At 33.9% G+C, this 19,437-nt stretch overlaps 1 protein-coding gene across 1 annotated transcript in view; it reads right to left on the reverse strand.

Annotated features, from left to right (window-relative positions):
• Positions 1–19,437, reverse strand: part of LOC115874382 (H(+)/Cl(-) exchange transporter 7) — a 56,831-nt gene that overhangs the window by 26,041 nt on the left and 11,353 nt on the right. Inside the window, exons 6-11 of the mRNA XM_030889529.1 lie at positions 10,198–10,375; positions 9,853–10,144; positions 9,661–9,799; positions 9,216–9,479; positions 2,385–2,564; positions 1,593–1,802 (exon numbers count right to left, since the gene is read on the reverse strand). Of these exons, the coding sequence (XP_030745389.1) occupies positions 1,593–1,802; positions 2,385–2,564; positions 9,216–9,479; positions 9,661–9,799; positions 9,853–10,144; positions 10,198–10,375 (1,263 nt within the window). The remainder of the gene's footprint in view (positions 1–1,592; positions 1,803–2,384; positions 2,565–9,215; positions 9,480–9,660; positions 9,800–9,852; positions 10,145–10,197; positions 10,376–19,437) is intronic.

The following is a 19,437-nucleotide window of genomic DNA, read 5'->3' on the forward strand; positions in this document are numbered from 1 at the left end:
TCGTTGATTTCCAGAAAGCATTTGACACAGTAGAATTAACATCAATAATAGCAGCATTGGAGCAGGGAAGAGTAGATTATAGGTATTCAAGGCTTATAGAATACATATATAGTAATGCCACCACAACTGTAAAACTTCACGAAACAACAGATAAAATTGAGGTAGGCAGAGGAGTTCGACAAGAACATACTAATTCGCCTAAACGACATACAGGAAACCTTGAATACGCACAAATCATCTCTTGGGAGACGAGGGGCATAAAAATCGATGGTGAAAACCAAACACATCTCAGATACGCAGAATGGTTTCGTCCTTGGGCAGATAACATCGGAGATTCAAAGTGAGATGCTCGAAGAATTAGTGAAGGAAAGTCATTGAACAGTGCGTCTTGCCGGATAAATACGAGTAAAACGCAAATAATGACAAACTTAGTGCTGACACAGAACATCAGAATAGGTGACGCCGACATAAAAGAAACACATATATACAAATATCTCGGGCACGAAATACAAAAAATCGAAAGAACAACCAAACACACGAGATACAGCGCAGAATAGGTTTGGGTTGGGCAGCTTTTGGCAAACTGCGGGAGACCTTTAAAAGTGATATACCCATATGCTTGAAGAGGAAAGTTTATGAACAATGCGTCTTGCCGGTAATTACATATGGAGCGGAAACTCTAACATTAACGAAAAAGTCAGCAGAAAATTTAAGAGTAGCCCAGAGAGCCATGGAGAGACCCATGCTTGGAATAACTAAAAGAGACAAAATTCCTAATAACACTATCAGACAAAAAACCAAAATTAAAGACATAGTGGAACACGTAACTCGAATGAAATGGAGATGGGCAGGTCATGTGGCGAGAACATCTAAAGACAGGTGGACTAGAAGATTGTTAGAATGGCGACCTCGAGCAGATAAACGTAGCAGAGGCAGACTACCGACACGCTGGACCGATGATGTAAAGAGGATTGCTGGAAATTGGATGATGAAGGCTCAAAAACGAGAGACATGGAGAAATATGGAGGAGGCCTACGTTCAGCAGTGGACAACGATGGCTACATGATGATGATTTATTATATTACGGGATGATTCAAGCTTCCGAAAAAGCTCTATATTAGGTTTTTGGTTTGTGGATTTCATTTTAAGTTTTTTACATCATATGGGGGCAATGGCAACGCACATTTTGAAAATATTTTTGTCAACATACAGGATGATTCAAACATATTTTCAAACCAAAATTGTATATTTTTAAATGGAATACTATATATTTTTTAGCTCAGTAGATCCCTCCTCTAAATTTCCGTTTCAAAAATACCAATATATAAATAAAAAATGCATTCTGATTTGTAAAGTATTTTTTTTATATTGATTACGCGGATTCAGAACCGTGGCCTTCAGCCGTAAGATGTCCTACCGACTTGAAAGTGTCGGCACCAAAAAATGGCACCCGCTTCGATTTTCGATACAATCCAATTCGAGCGATGATTAGAGTGTACATATTTTTGTAACGGTGCATAGCTTTATAATTACTTGGAATGAAAAATATATAAAATTGTGGGTTCAAAACAAAAATCTAACGTATTATTTACCTGATCAGTTAAAGGTGGGTCCACAACGGGAAATCCATTATATGTTGTCAATTTTAATAATTCTAGAATGTGTCCGACATTTTCTACGCATTTTAACGTCACTACAGGATGAGACATTACTTCACTAGCGTATATATTCCTGACTAATGGCGGTGGTTCCCATGGCAACAAAGGTACTCCAGATAGTTGTATTAACGTGTCATAAATGCCCTGAATTAAATGAGATGATAAAATATCGACGGTAAAATATCGAAGTCCGGGGAGAGTATATGGCAGTATCAGTTTTTGTGTACCTACCATTATCATTTTAATTCAAAAATAAATTGTATTTACTGTCAGATTTTGTTTACGGTGAATTTTTCAATAGCTTGATTTGTAGTTGAGCCTGCATTGCCCACAGTAGCCAATGTGTTTGTCTTTCTTTTTTTTTACGAATTCTTGAAGATTCAAAGTAACTTATTGTTTGTTTATTAGAATAACTGACCCAGCGGAAATTAAGTGTGTAAACGATCTTTCAAAAATCCCCTTATCATTTGAAGAAAAACAATTTGCACAAGAAGAACGGAAGCTTTATTCCTGTTCTTCATATAAACTACATTTCCACAAGTAAAATCCGGACTTGCAATAGAATATTCAACCGGAATATTTCTGTGACAGCGAACAATTTATATTCTTTTACAAAATTTTACATCCATCTGAACTCTGAAGGTAAATACAAGCATAATTATTGAATACTTAGAAATCTAATTAGAAACCAAATTGTTTAAAATAGGGCCAAAGTACAAAACTTACTTCATTAAAGAAATCTCCAGTCCATTTAGCGGCTATGAGGGTAATAATCAATGGCAGCGCAAAAGTTATATTTCCGGTGCATTCCATTAAAATGACTGTCAAACTGATCGTCATTCTGACGACGCCTCCTAGCTGCGCCGCTGCCCCGATCAGAGCGTACTTCCCTGGATGAATAATATTCTGAAATTAGACAATTACTAATTAATTTGTATTGATCCAGTTAATGTAATTATATCTATAATTGCATTTTAGAGATGGGTTGTTATTTAATTATCTGTTATTTTATAACAGCTATTTAGAAATAACTTAACGCAACCGTTGCACACTGGATCGACCCAATGCAATTTGCTGGCATGCAAAATTTCTAACTTAAAACATTTTTTCGAATATATGTCTTATATTAGTGTATCACAAAAAAATAAATTTTAATCTTGAGTTTTAAAAAAATGCTTAAATATGCATCAACTATTTTTATATCTGTTATTGAGGTTAAAGGTTCCTTAAAAGAAATATAAAAAGATTTACTGCCACTAGGTGCCCCTTTGGAAAATATACAGGGTGGCGCATTAGTACGAGAAAGTCCAATATCGTCGTTGACAAAGATATGAAAAAAAGTTCTAGACAGATGTTGTATGGTTTAAAATGGTGCATATTCTAAAAAAAAATATTTTGTTGCATACAGGATGTCCCAAAAAAAGTTATGATAAAGCTTTAAGTTTTTTTTTAAATTGCACCCCCAATTTTTCTGTACAGGGTGGGTCAAATTGGACGCTTTTAAATGGAAACACCCTTTTCTATAGGAGATAGACGAAAACTAGTATCGGTGTCTGGAGCTCAATTTTCATCAAAAACATGATAGTGAAAACCGCACAATAATCAGTTATCGTTACAATATATGTTACCGTTTCGGGGTGTTTATTATTATTTATTATTACCGCGAGTTACGGGGTGTTTTTCAAAAATGTGCATTTTTAACAAATCGCTGTAACTTTTTTGCTATGGAAAATTTTGTATTTCTATGAAAACATTTCCAAAGCACCTTTTTACGTAGAATTTAATGGTTTAAGTATAATTTTTTTAAAATTAATAATTTAAGAGTTATCAACAGAAAAATTGATTTTTTATTTGGGACACCCTCTATATTTTTAATTAACTGAAAATAATTTAAAATTACCCTTCCAAAAATATAGCACACTTGATATTTTGTTATAATCCCCTTCGAAATACATACAGTATAATTTCGGCAATCCGTACACCTCGTAAACCGTACACTCCAGTCAATCGGACACCCGCTACAGTTCGGAGATTTTCAGATTTTTACCTTCTGTAATTCGGACACTGCTAAAAAGCATGACAAATTACAACGGCTAAATGCGAAAAAGTATACTAGTATGTATACATATGTAAAGAAATATTTTTATACATGCAGCGGCTTGTCCAGTCGAGTCGTACGTAGTATTTATTTGGCGCCGAGTGTTAGACCACGTGTAAAAAATGACTCCAACGAAACGCGTCCATTGATCTGCTACTATTAAAGAGAAGTGTAAAATTCTTGACAGTTTAGATGCAGGTGGTGGTGTTCAGCATGTTGCGAAACTTCTCAAGATACCAAAATCAACAGTATCCGATATAAAGAAGAACAGAGTGAAGATTCGAAATTTTGTTGCAAGGTCGTACACTGATATAGGTAAGTTTTATGAATAAATGCTGGGTTTTGAGTTTGCACTAAAGATATGTAATGTTTTTTAGGCCAGAGAAAAGTTATGAAAAAGCCCGAGAATCCTGATGTGGAAGAGGCGTTATACACTTGGTTTCTACAGCAACGTAAAAATCACATTCCTGTCTCTAGTGAAGTCTTGCGCACAAAAGCCAGATTTTTTTATGAGTGCATCACTGGAAAGACTAACTTTCAAGCTAGTTCAGGATGGCTTGACAAATTTAAGGCAAGACGCGGCATTCGTTTTTTAAAAGTATGCGGAGAACGTGTTTCAAGTGACGCTGAAGCAGTTGCTCCTTTCCAACTTAAACTGCAAGCCCTGATTGAGAAAATGCAATTAACTAAAGAGCAAGTCTACAATGCGGATGAATCCGCACTTTTTTGGAGGGTTTTGCCAAACACAACGTGGGTGCATAAAGATGAGAAATCGGCACCAGGGAGGAAAGTTTCAAAAGACCGTGTAACCTTTATGCCATGCTCAAATGCATCAGGCACACATAAGTTGCCGTTACTTGTGTTAGGTAAATCTAAGAACCCCCGAGTTTTCAAAATGCACAGTTGCCTGTGAAATACGAGGCTAGTACCAAAGGATGGATTACCCGAAACATATTCTCTGAGTGGTTTAAAACAATCTTTGTTCCTGAAGTGAAACAATATCTGAGTAACGCCAATAAGCCAGCAGGGCACTGCTTCTTGTTGACAATGCGCCTTCACACCCACCCGAAGAAGAGCTCAATACGAATCCAAATTTCATAGTGGTATTTTTGCCTCCTAATTGTACTGCATTAGTTCAGCCAATGGATCAGAACTTGATACAAAATATCAAGGTTTCTTACAGAAGGCAATTGCTGACCCACATTATATCACAAGAAAACAAAGACACAATGCAACTGCTGAAGAAATTTAGTCTTCTGGATGCAGTGAATACTCTCGACTCTGCTTGGAAGTCCATAACCGAAAAGAATATTCAAAAAAGCTGGGATGGAATATGGCCTCAATTGGTGTCAGATGAAGAAGATGATATTTTGCTGGCCGATCTAAGAAAAAGCCTACTTGAAGAAGCTGCGAAACTCAACGACTTGAAAAAAATGTTAAAAGTTATAGATCCGGAAAGTGAACTGAATGATGAAGAAATAAGAAACTGGGCGACAGGAAGAGACGAAATAGATGTTGATTATGTTGGCGACGAGGAAATAATTGAATCGGTACAATCAAACACAAACGATGAAGAAGAGGAGGATGTTATTGACATTCCTACAAAAATCAAACACATAGAAGCAGTACAGTGTTTTTCAAAATGCGTGCAGTGGGCAGAATAAAACAAATTGAATTATCAAGAAGTCCTTTTATTGAAAAAAAAATTAGAACTATCAAGAAAGCTTCACAATGAGAACCTTATTGATGATATGCCCTTAATGGAACTCGAAAACATATTTTTCCAGCAAGACGACGCACCGCCTCTGAACGCTGAAGTTATCAGCAAATTTTTGCAGCCAATTTCAATAATAATTGAATAGCTAACCAAGATCCCAGCCGTTGGCCGTCGAGGCCGCCTGACTTAGGATGAATCTAATCCTATAGATATATTTGCGGGAGAATAAAGGTTCCTTATTCTTCCGTATAATCTAGACAAGAATTAGAAATACTTAGCAGTTATGAGAGGGTATCTTTCACCCTCCTGAGTTAATGAATTCCGCGAGAAATGTTCAAAAACTGCCCCGTCTGTCCATAACAGAAGACGGTTGATATATCGAACACCTGTAGCAAAATCTCATGTCTTGGTTTGCTATTTATTTTTATTGTTATGAGATATAGTTTAAATGTGTTGATGTTGGTTAAATATATTTTAAATTGTTATAAAATTCTGCATCTCTCATAGCAAATATTATTTTCGTTTTAATTGATGATCACAGCTAGAATTTTTTTGCATTACAGCCGATGCCGTTCAAAGCCTACTTATTTAAAGCGGGCGAATTTTTATATACTCTATATCTCGAAGAGGAATCGAGCAAAATATCAAGTGTGTTATATTTTTGGAAAGGTAGTTTTAATTTTTTTTTCAATAAATTAAACATATACGGGGTGTCCCATATAAAAAATCAAATTTCCTGTTGATAATTCTTAAATTATTAATTTTACAAAAATTATACTTAAACCATTAAATTCTACGTAAAAAGGTGCTTTGGAAATGTTTTCATAAAAATACATAATTTTCCATAGCAAAAAAGTTACAGCGATTTGTTAAAAATGCATATTTTTGAAAAACACCCCGTAACTCCGAAACGGTAACAGATAACGATATGCGGTTTTCACCATCATGTTTTTGACAAAAACTGAGCTCCAGACACCGATATTAGTTTTTGTCTATCTCCTATAGAAAAGAGTGTTTCCATATAAAAGCGTCGAATTTGACCCACCCTGTACATAATTGAATATAGCATACAATTTTGCATATATTACCTCATCTTCATCTGATTCACGTAAAATATACAGGGTATATACAGGTCCATTTAAAATAAACCAGTTATTGTGCCGTTTAAAGCTAATAAATATTTAAAATAAATTTATAGATACTCTGTATGAGGTAGTATTATTTTTATTACTGCAACGCAAAATCTAGTAAATACAAAAACTTCGGTACAATATTTGGTTTTAAAAACATAAAAATGCCTAGAGAAATAAAGCATTAAAATTGTTAGTGTTTTTTTCACAAAATCGTAAATATTTCAAACACGGAAAGATTAACGTGCGGTAAACCTTAATCAAATTACCTTTATTTTAATTGTAAAAACCAATGTAATAATATACAAAGTGTTCCATTCAAAAAAAGACAATTTCAAATACTTTCGTGACATTTGAAAAAAAAAATCATTTATAAGTTTTATAACATGTCTAATTAAATTTGGATGAAAGGAATATTGCTGGTTGCTGTAGATAATTTTCTCAGGAAAAAACGTAAATAAAAAGGATTTTTAGGTCAAAAAAAGTCAAAAGGACAATTTGTTCTAAAAAAGGACTATCCTTTTCAAAAAAAAAAGATAGGTAACAACCCTAGTTCGTACGGTTAGGTTTGTATTTAATAAAGTAATTTCAGACGTCTTATTCTTATTCGTGTTTAGCGTATAAAAATGTTTATACTTTTACTTGTGCTTTACCATAAAACTTGAAGTTTGAAAGTGCCTTTTAAAAATACTAGATGTTGAAATCCTCTATAAACTGTCTATTTATTACAATACCCCAATCTCTGCAGGTTTATAAAGACTAGATAATATAGTACTGACCTTTTAAATTTAATTAGAAACTCATTTTCTGGTTGCGAATTTGATAATATTCAGTCTCTGTGTGGGTACTATTGCAGTCCAAATTGTATTCCGGAAACTTCGGCAGCATATTCTGCAGATAAAAATAAGTAAAAAAGTTCTTATAAATGTATGTCTTAAAATGCTTAGTTTCGGAGATAGAGGGTGTAGAAGTTTCATTTTCATTTAGATTTTTTCCAAATAATTTTTGAAGTGACGTCAATTTTTATATGAAAATTGCTCTCTGGGAGTTTTTTAACATGAGAAATTTGATTTTGATATCAATATGACTCCTACTTGTAGAGGGAGCCACCTACCTGTGTTTTAACTGATGTGAAGAGTAATAATTTTTCGTCCGTACCTGTATAAAACTACTGGGTAAAAAAATATACCTTTCCGTGATTTTTTAGGTAAAAAATGTCTCTTGGTAGAAATTGCTACGAGCAACCGTTCTCAAGATATTTAGAATGCAAATAGTCAATACATCTCATTATTGACAAAAAAAACATGTCGAGTAGATAGTTATTTGACTGAAATGATAAATTTGGGAACTTTTTAGGCGTCCCCTACAAGTAGGAGTCATATTGATATCAAACTCAAATTTCTCATGTCAAAAAACATCCAGACACCAATTTTCATCCAAATATTGACATTACTTCAGAAATTATTTGGGAAAAATCGAAATAAAAGTGAAATTTCTCCACCCTGTATCTCCGAAACTAAGCATTTTAGGACATACATTTATACGAAATTTTTAACTTCTTTTTATCTGCAGAATATGCTGCTGAAGTTTCCGGAATACAACTCGGGCCAACCTGTATAAAAGTATCTTTTATTGACATAATTGGAGGCCAATCAATAATTTTTCCAGTCAGCTCGATCTATTGATGATGTTGCCAGTATTACTAATCAAGCAATACTACTGTTATATTAATAAATTAAGGCCGTGTAAATAAATATATCATATACAATTTTATATACTAATTCATTATAATAAAATTAAATAATGCAGATTGAGTGAAAAGTTTTGTTCTTAAATATCTACTCTACATATTATAAACACGTGTTCAAATATTAATCTTGTGGAATATACATATATAAACATAAAACGAGATGTAATTAACGAAACATCGTAACAACAGCTATTTTAGACAGTCTAGGTTTACTTATTCTTGGATTTATGAAAAAAAATCCTTTGCCTCGGGTACAGATACCGCCACGTTTTGGAAATAGCTCAAAGCAAAACAAAATTGAACGAGGCGACAGGAAACGCCAAAAAAATCCCCCCACGCCTTCCTCACGAGTAGTTTTCAGGCACTTTTAAGAATCGAAAGTAGGCCGAGGCAAACCGAAGTGGGTCAAGACAACTGAAAATAAACCGAAATGCGACAAGGTTGGGCGACGAAATGCGACCTTGACCTGCTTCGAAGAGTTCTCCGCGGAGTGTAGAGGCTGTTTGGTTTGGTTGCGATATTGTTTTATATGTAATGGAAAAATATTTCTTGCAGTTTTTAGGTATACAATAAAATTAGATAAGCGTTTCTTGTCTTGAACTGCTAATATATAAATTTGTAGAAAGGACATTCTTATATAATAATATATCTTCAAAAATATACTTCATTATAATTGCCAAAAATAAAGATAAGGCGTTTTTGCGTTCTCACACCCCATCTCAATTGTAATTAACTACAGTTAGGATATAGCGTTTGTTAATCACAATTACAACTGAGATAGTGTTTGTGTTCTGGCGTTTATGCCGAATACGGCTGAGAGCGATGGGTTAACTTGAAAGTTAAGAATAAGTAAAAAACTTACCAAATCGGGAAATATATTGTACAAGCCGATAGAGACGAGCCTGCCCCAAGCTGCTCCTGTTAAAAGTGTGGGAATAAAGAGTCCATTAGATGACGCTAAACCAAACGTCCAAGAGGCCAGAAAGAAATAAACTATCACAAAGGCCCCTAATGAGAGAGCGTTGTGTGTATTGGGAGGATCATGAAATAATGACCTTACTGAAGCTTCAGGCGTTTGGAACCATATGCTCGCCAATACGTTATATTCGCCATCAGTGCAATATAGCTAAAAATTATAAAAAACAAATATTAAAAGACAAGGTCTATATGATAAAAATTGTAAATAGTAGCGACTAAATATAAAAATATTAATAAAAACAGTATGATTAGTATGACTTGAATTGTAAAATTATCTACACTAACTGTATAAATAGTAATTAAAAATAAATTCTAATATTCATAGATACCTGAGTAGGATATTTAGTTGGATCTTGCCCAAGGGGTCTGCAGTCATTTATTAAAAACATTAACAAGAAACCCAGAGTTGCAGTCACTATTGCTACTAAGCAAGCTTCTATAACTTTCAACCATCGCGGTCGTATGTATCTACAAAATTAAATTATTTATTGTACAAAACTTTTATTTCCTCAACCACAGACCTCATTCTAAAAACAGTTATTTTATAATTAATGTGGTTCCAAAGTGCCCCTAAAAGACCTCCTATACTACCCATTATTATAAATAAAGGTAGCTCTAACAAAGAATAATTAAAAGACTGATATTGACCTAAAGTAAACAGTCCAGGATATGACAAGTTTCCTGGTGCTCCATGATATGCAGAAAGGACGACGTTTAAGGTAAAGGTTGATATTACTGAGGCAAAAAACGTCTTCCATGTAAGACTTTGGTTCCAGAAACTTGTTCCTTCCTCTAATGAGAAAAGAACACCACCTGTAACATTATTTGTATAGATATTGATACGATAAGAAGTAAATAATATCTACCAACGGGAGCACCAAATGCTGCAGCGACACCAGCAGCGGCGCCACCAGATACAAAATCTCGCTTTTCATGGTCATCTCTAAAATATCGAAATATTTTGAAATCTTTTTTTAAAGAAGTACTCTTTCCTTGGGATATTCCAGCAGCTATAACGGCTCCACTGTGAATCATTGGCCCTTCCTTATAAACAAAAAGAATATACAGTAATATACAGGATGTCCCAATATTCCGTAGACATAGAACTACATACTACGAATTTTTGGAATCAAAATAAGTACATTGAACAAAATTTACATCTACCGGGTGCTTCTCAAAAGTTGCTTTTTATTTTTTCAGTTAAAAAAACGAGATTTAGTATGTTAGTATATGACATAAATTAGGATTGATTGACATAATCAATTGTTTTCGTTGACCTAACTTAACCTAACTTCCTGTTTCACCGGAAATGACTGATGATTTTTAAATTGCACCTTCGGTATTTTTTTACTTTATTCGATAGAAAATAACACTCTGAATAGAATGACATATCATATGTCAACTTTTGACATTTTCGCATATGGTTTATTTAAAATTATGACAAGTGGTTCATAACAACAATTTGACTCAAATATCAAGTGTGTGGTGTCAAATTATTCGTAAAAAAATGCTATGCTAAGATAAAAAACACAGAAGTATTATTTTTCGGTCATTTTTATTTTTTTATACCGTAGTATCAACTTAAAGATTGACATTTGACCCGGGGCTCATACAGTCTGACAAACGGATCTGCAACAAACGAAGCAACGGTAAGGTGATAGTTATTTTCTAAAAACATGGCCGATTTTATTCATAAAATATCCAGGAGCGTGCGGTGATTTATGAAAATGTTCAGGAATGTTTATATTTTGCAGAAAACTTTATGATAATATTTTACTTTAAATGTACCTACATTTAAATCATAGAAAGATGCAGTATCAATATTTAATACTTAAATAAAAACATTTCTTGCCATATAACATATTGTCAAGGTGTATTACTGGTTGCATAACTGCATACTGCTAAAAAATCGCAACGTGGAAGGAACCTGGCGCATTCGCCAGAAAGTAAAGAAAATTATAGAATTCTTTAGAAAAATCTAGAAACAACAGCCAGGGGGTATATAAGGCCCGCGCTTTGACAGTTGGAAGTTTAAAAGTTTGAAGTCTGAAGAAGTCTAAGTCTGAAGTTTGAAAATACCGCGAAATACCGTTAGAGTAATAGTAGTTGCATAAGTTGTGTTGTAAATAGTATAAGTTGTGTGTACAGAGTGAAACAAATAAATTCGTTAAGTATTTTATCGTGAGTTTAAATAGTGGACCCACGGAATCCGTAACAATTGGTGTCGGAAGTGCGATTCAAAGAGGATTTTTAAGAAGAAATTAAGTGGACTGGAAGATTTTTAGACCGAATTAGAGTATTTTTATGGTTGGTACAAAGGGAGCAAGCAGAAGAAAATGGAGGAAGTAAGCAAATTATTGGGCGATTTTATGGAAAATATGAGAAGAGAGAAGGCAGAAGAACAAGAAAGGCTACGTAAAGAAGGGGAGAAGAAGAGCGAGCCCGATTAGAAGAGAGAAAGAAGAGGAACAATGCCACCTTTTGAAAATACTTATGGAAAATCAAGAAAAAATCTTAGAAGGTTTAGAAGCGCGTCAAAAGAAAGAAAAACAAGAAGAACAGGACCGGCTTGAGAAAATTTTCGGAGATTTGAAATTCCAACAACAACAAGATAAACAGGAAGAACAGGACCGGCTTGAAAAAATTTTCCAAGATTTGAAAATTCAACGACAACAAGACAAAGAAGAAGAACAGGACCGGCTTGAGAAAATTTTAGGCAATTTAGAAATTCGTCAGAAGAATGAATGGAGGGAAATTTTAGAAGATATAAACGCGCCGCCAGAAAGAAAGACAAGAAGATCAGGACCGTCTTAAAGAAAACTTTGGAAAATCAGGAATTTCGACTACAGAAGAATTTTGAAGACCTGGAAAACGGCGGGAAAATCAACTTCAAGAAACCGTAGAAGATTTTGAGGAACGCCTTCAGCAGAAGATAGAAAGATTGGAGATGGACCTACAGAAGACCAAGGTACAAGTAAAGACACCTGGCGTTCGGGGAACAGCGAACTTTAAGGCCCCGACCTACGATGGACAAACGACATGGACAATGTACCACCGTCAGTTTGAAGCAGCCGCCGCTGCCAACGGATGGACTGACCAGGAGAAAGCAGCGGCACTTGTCATCGCGCTGCGTGGCCCCTGCCCTGGAACTGTTGCAAACTATTCCTGCAGCCCAACAGCAGGAATACCAAACTTTGGTCGCTGCACTGGACAGAAGATATGGCGACCAACATCGACATAACTTTACCAGGCCCAGATCAAGACACGCCTGCAGAGGTCCGGAGAGAGTCTGCAGGAATTTGAAGCAGACTTACGTCGGCTGGTACACCTAGCGTATCCTGAAGCACCGGAAGGATTTAGGGAGGAACTCGCTGCTCAGTGCTTTATCAGCGGACTGAGGGACAACGAATTACAGAGGGCGCTGCAAATATCCCGATTTTCTACCAGCAGCGAAGCACTGGTCAGGGCGCTGGAAATCGAAGCTGCTTTTAGCGCCATCCCTAGACCGAAGATAAGATCGGTAACGGTAGAGGAACAGCCCGAGAGTACCCACAGAAGTTTGGAGGAGATGTGTAGAAAATTCGACAAACTATGTGAGCTACTAATAAACAAGGGAGTCAACAATAACCAGACAGAGAACCAGAGAAGATCCCAGGACATAAGGTGCTATAGATGTGGCAGGAATGGCCACATCAAACGGGATTGCCGCGTTCAAATGCGATCCCGTTCACCATCCAGAGAACGTAGGCACCAGGAAAACTAAAATCAGTCAATACTAAGGGGCGAGTATTGACTGGGGAGAACAGAGCCCCCAGGATTTTTTCCATTAGAAGTCTAGGAAGAACCGCTGACAGTTTGGTGATCGACGGGAAAGTAATGGAAAGGGAATCGAATGACAGTGGACACTGGCGCTATGGTATCGTTGGTGCGGGCTAACTCAGTGCAAGATTGAAGCTGATGCCTCTGAGAAGAAAGAGTGTGTTTACGTACAGGGACATCATTTTAAGTGTCTCACTCGATTTATTATTTTCCTGTTTGGTATTTAAAGATAGTAGAAAGATTTCCTAATGTAATTTTTCGCGAGGATGCCGATTCTCTACATTAAAATTTTTTACAACGTCAATTTTGACAGATACGACGCCATCTTGATTTTTTTTAAATGGAAACCACATCAAATTTTAACACCGCCCGGTAGACAAATTTTAGCTAATTTCAAAAATATATAGTTTAGTATACTTTGCTCTTACCGTTTTCGATATACAGTGGATTTAAAAATGAATTGTTTCAGAATCATTTTAAGTGTCTCACCCAATTTAAAATTTTCCTCTTTTCTATTTTAAGATAGTAAAAAGATATTTTAATGTAATTTTTCGCCGCGAGGACGCCGAATTTCTACATTAAAATTTTTTACAGCGTCAATTTTGACAGATACGACGCCATCTTGATTTTTTTTAAATGGAAACCCTCACATATTTTAGCATGGTCGGGTGGACATATTTTACAGCTAATTTCAAAATATATAGTTTAGTATACTTTCCACTTACCGTTTTCGATATACAGTGGATTTAAAATGAATTGTTCCAGAATCATTTTAAGTGTCTCACCAATTTAAAATTTTCCTCTTCTCTATTTTAAGATAGTAAAAAGATATTTCAATGTAAGTTTTCGCGAGGATGCCGATTTTCTAGATTAAATTTTTTTACAATGTCAATTTTGACAGATACGACGCCATCGTGATTTTTTTTAAATGGAAACTCCCACATTTTAGCATGGTCCGGTAGACATATTTTAGCTAATTTCAAAAATATATAGTTTAGTGTACTTTGCACTTACCGTTTTCGATATACAGTGTATTTAAAAATGAATTGTTCCAGAATCATTTTAAGTGTCTCACCAATTTAAAATTTTCCTCTTTTCTATTTTAAGATAGTAAAAGATATTTTAATGTAATTTTCGCGAGGACGCCGAATTTCTACATTAAAATTTTTACAACGTCAATTTTGACAGATACGACGCCATCTTGATTTTTTAAATGGAAACCCCACATATTTTAGCATGGTCCGGTAGACATATTTTAGCTAATTTCAAAAATATACAGGGTGTCCCAGAAATGAGTGCAGATATTTTAAGAGGTGGTAGATCTGGTCAAAATAAACATATTTTCTCTTTACCATTTTTAAAAATAAATTGAAAATAACTGAGTTATTTAACTTTGAAAATTTAAAAAATAATCGCAACATTTTGAGAACCGCCGGCAGATATTGCCAACTACATCCATTACCCGGATCAAGCCCGGATTTCAGTTAATTCGACGCACTGTGTTGCCATATGGACAAGAGTATATGTTTACAAGTAAGTCATAAAATCACAACACCTGAGGAGTTTGCAGAGATGCATTACATTTTTAAGATTGTGATATTATTACATAAAATAAATTAAAAGTTAAATGTTTAAAAGTTAAATTACAAAAACTTACAACAACAAAAAAAAGATACTTATGACAGATCGATGTAACTGCGACAGTTCTCTTTTCGATACACACTTAACTAAATACACTTCATTGTGCTGCTTTACTTGTACGTGCTATTATAAAAAACTGCTAAAATAACAGTCCCCATTTTTAACTTAACACATTATTTTCGTATAGGCTTCATCACTAATTTGAACCACTGATTTACAAAACACCTTGAAAAGCACACATTACACATTACTTTGAATATCTTTCTGAATGAATAAATGTTGAGAATTATTGTCTCTTACCGCCACTTTACGAACTACTTTCAATCTAAGAAAATACATGTTTCACTCAACAATTTTAAATACGTATTTTGCTTTTCGCTATTTTTCGATGTATTTCGACAATTTCGTCAACAGCCCAACCATCCGTCAGCCAAGACAGCCACGCATCACTGGTTGGTAACTGCTCACTGCTTCTTTGTCGCGCCGGCGTGTCGAGCTTGCGTCATGCGAGGTTGCCGTAGTTTCAACAATTTCAAATTCAAGACACTCAAGAAGCAATCAAATTCTTATTAAATTTTAAAAAATAAAACAGAAAAACATGAAAGGAAACAAACAAAACACAAATGAATTGATAATTGATAAGGTCACAAAAAAGAAATTTCTAAATTGTTTATCGTAATTCAGAATTCAATATATCGAAAACAGCCCGACGAATAATCAATTCATTTTCGTTTTGTCTGTTTCCTTTCATGTTTCTCTGTTTTATTTTTAAAATTTAATACAAATTTGATTGCTTCGAGATCTCTTGAATTTGAAATTGTTGTAACTACGGCAACGTTGCTTAACATCGTCGTCTGACGCAAGCCTGCCACGACGGCGCGGCTCAAAGGACCAGTTCACACGTGGCACTCTTGGCCGACGCGCGACGGTCGGGCTGTCAAAATACATCGAAAAAATAGCGAAAAAACAAAATACGTATTTAAAATTGTTGAGTGAAACATGTCTTAAATTGAAAGTAGTTCGTAAAGTGGCGATAAGAGACGGTATTCAAAGTAATGTGCGCTTTTCAAGGTGTTTTGTAAATCAGTGGTTCAAATAAAACAGAGAAACATGAAAGAAAACAAATATTGAATTCTAAATTACGATAAACATTTTAGGAATTTCTTTTTTGTGACCTGGTTGTGAACAATATGATGAATCATTTTCGTAAACGTCATAAACGTAATGTTTTAGTTAATTTTCGGTGGTTTTTGTTAAGTTTTCATTGAAAGGGTAAGTACTAAACATAATTAATGTGTTTTTTTTTCTATAATAATTATTAATAATGAGCACTGATGAAAATTTAACATTCTTAATTTTTGAGTAGAAATTTTTCTATGAATTTATAAATGTAGAACTATGTAGAATGTGGATAACATAGGAGGTTACAACACTGCAAGGTTTAGATACACCGTAGAGAAATCTCAGGTGAATAAACAAGTGGCACTAAAAAGTTTTTTCAAATTTCCCGGAAAATGTCAAGAAAAATTTTAAATTTTCAACATTTTTTTTTCGCAAAAAAAACCTCATAGGCGTGTTTCTGGGGTTGACTATACTACCAGTTAAAATATCTGCACTTATTTCTGGGACACCCTGTATAGTTTAGTATACTTTGCACTTACCGTTTTCGATATACAGTGTATTTAAAAATGAATTGTTCCAGAATCATTTTAAGTGTCTCACCCAATTTAAAATTTTCCTCTTCTCTATTTTAAGATAGTAAAAAGATATTTCAATGTAAGTTTTCGCGAGGATGCCGATTTTCTACATTAAATTTTTTTACAATGTCAATTTTGACAGGTACGACGCCATCTTGATTTTTTTTAAATGGAAACCCCCACATATTTTAAATGGTCCGGTAGACATATTTTAGCTAATTTCAAAAATATATAGTTTAGTATACTTTGCACTTACCGTTTTCGATATACAGTGCATTTAAAAATGAAATCTTTAGAATTATTTTAAGTGACTCATCCACTTTACAATTTTCGAATTTTAAAATTCTTGAAAATGTCAAATTTGACAATTACGACGCTTAAATTTTTTTATTTATTTATACTTTGATTCTTCTTCAATATGACCTTTACATACGGGGTGATTCCGGAAACTTTGGCAGCATATTTTGCAGATAAAAATAAGTAAAAAAGTTCGTATAAATGTCCTAACATGCTTAGTTTCGGAGATACAGGGTGTAGAAGTATCATTTTTATTTCGATTTTTTCCAAATAATTTGTGAAGTAACGTAAATACTGTGATGAAAATTGGTGTCTGGGAGATTTTTGATATGAGAAATTTGATTTTGATGTCAATATAAATCCAATTTCTAGGGGGCGCCACATACACGTGTTTTAAATGTTTTGAAGAGTAACAACTTTTCGTCCGTACTACTGAGTATACGTACTATAAAACTACTGAGTGAAAAATTGTTCATTTATAACGATTTTTACGTAAAAAAGGTCTGTTGGTAAAAATTGTTACGAGTAAGGGTTCTCGAGATATTGGGAATCGAAATTATCAATACCTGTCATCATTGACATATATTAAACATGTGGACTAAATAGTTACTAGTCTGAAATCATAAATTTGAAAGTTTTTGCCAAAAGTTCAACAGAAACTGTTTTATCATCATTTTCCGCAGAAAAATTTATAATTAATTTAAAAAATAAAAATTTCCACATTTATTATTTCAACCAAATATCTATCTACTCAACGTGTTTATTTTTTGTCAATAATGACATGTATTGACTATTTCCATTCGAAATATCTTGAGAAAGGTTACTCGTAGCGATTTTTACCGAGAGATATTTTTTACGTAAAAGTCAAGAAAATGTATATTTTTTTACTCAATTGTTCTACTAGTATGGGCGAAAAGTTATTACTTTTCAAAACAGTTGGCATTATGGCGCCCCCTAAATAAAACCATATTGACATAAAAAATCAAGTTTCTCATGTCAAAAACTCCCAGACACGAATTTTCAGCCAAATATTGACGTTACTTCAGAAATTAATTGGAAAAAATCGAAATAAAAAACTTCTACACCCTGTATCTCAAAACTAAGTATTGTAGGACATATATTATACGAACTTTTTACTTATTTTTATCTGCAAGTACTACCTGAAGTTTTCAGAATACAGTTCAGACCACCCTGTATATATAAAAAAATGAAAATTTAAACTGCCAGTCATTTATCATAAGATAGCTCAATTTACGTAAATTTCATGCATTTGGATACAAATGCCACTCAGTAGTAGTAAAGTGAATGGCATTCATATTCAAATACATAAAAATTAGAGGAATTCTTGATTTCAACCCCTGTATATAGAAACCGAGGTAAATGCAAAGTATACTAAAACTATATATTTTGAAATTAGCTAAAATTTGTCTACCGGGCGGTGTTAAAATTTGATGTGGTTTCCATTTTAAAAAATCAAGATGGCGTCGTATCTGTCAAAATTGACGTTGTAAAAAATTTTAATGTAGAAAATCGGCATCCTCACTTGAAAAATTACGTTAAAATATCTTTTACTATCTTAAAATAGAAAAGAGGGAAAATTTTAAATTAGATGAGACACTTAAAATGATTCTGGAACAATTCATTTTTAAATCCACTGTAATATCGAAAACGGTAGAGCAAAGTATACTAAACTATATATTTTGAAATTAGCTAAAAATTTGTCTACCGGGCGGTGTTAAAATTTGATATGGTTTCCATTTAAAAAATCAAGATGGCGTCGTATCTATCAAAATTGACGTTGTAAAAAATTTTATTGTAGAAAATCGGCATCCTCGCGAAAAATTACATTAAAATATCTTTTTACTATCTTAAAATAGAAAAGAGAAAAATTTTAAATTGAGTGAGACACTTAAAATGATTCTGGAACAATTCATTTTTAAATCCACTGTATATCGAAAACGGTAAGTGCAAGTATACTAAACTATATATTTTTGAAATTAGCTAAAATATGTCTACCGGACCATGCTAAAATATGTGGGGGTTTCCATTTAAAAAAAATCAAGATGGCGTCGTATCTGTCAAAATTGACGTTGTAAAAAATTTTAATGTAGAAAATCGGCATCCTCGCGAAAAATTACATTAAACTATCTTTTTACTATCTTAAAATAGAAAGGAGGAAAATTTTAAATTGGGTGAGACACTTAAAATGATTCTGGAACAATTCATTTTTAAATCCACTGTATATCGAAAACGGTAAGAGCAAAGTATACTAAACTATATATATTTGAAATTAGCTAAAATATGTCTACCGGACCATGCTAAAATATGTGGGGGTTTCCAATTAAAAAAAAACAAGATGGCGTCGTATCTATTAAAATTGATGTTTTAAAAAATTTTGGTGTAGAGAATCGGCATCCTCGCGCAAAATTACATTAGAAAATCTTTCTACTATCTTTAAATACCAAACAGGAAAATTATAAATCGAGTGAGACACTTAAAATGATGTCCCTGTACAGTTACGGGGGAAATGGCCGTTGTACGGGGAGAGGCTATCGTCGAACTGATGTTAGGAAATTTGAAGTTCCAGCATAGCGTTTTAGTGGCAGATATTGAAGATGACTTCATCTTGGGCATGGATGTGATTCGTCAACA

The sequence above is a fragment of the Sitophilus oryzae genome, unplaced genomic scaffold (assembly GCF_002938485.1).
Source record: "Sitophilus oryzae breed Bouriz unplaced genomic scaffold, Soryzae_2.0 scaffold_1274_pilon_pilon, whole genome shotgun sequence".
NCBI lineage: Eukaryota > Metazoa > Arthropoda > Insecta > Coleoptera > Curculionidae > Sitophilus > Sitophilus oryzae.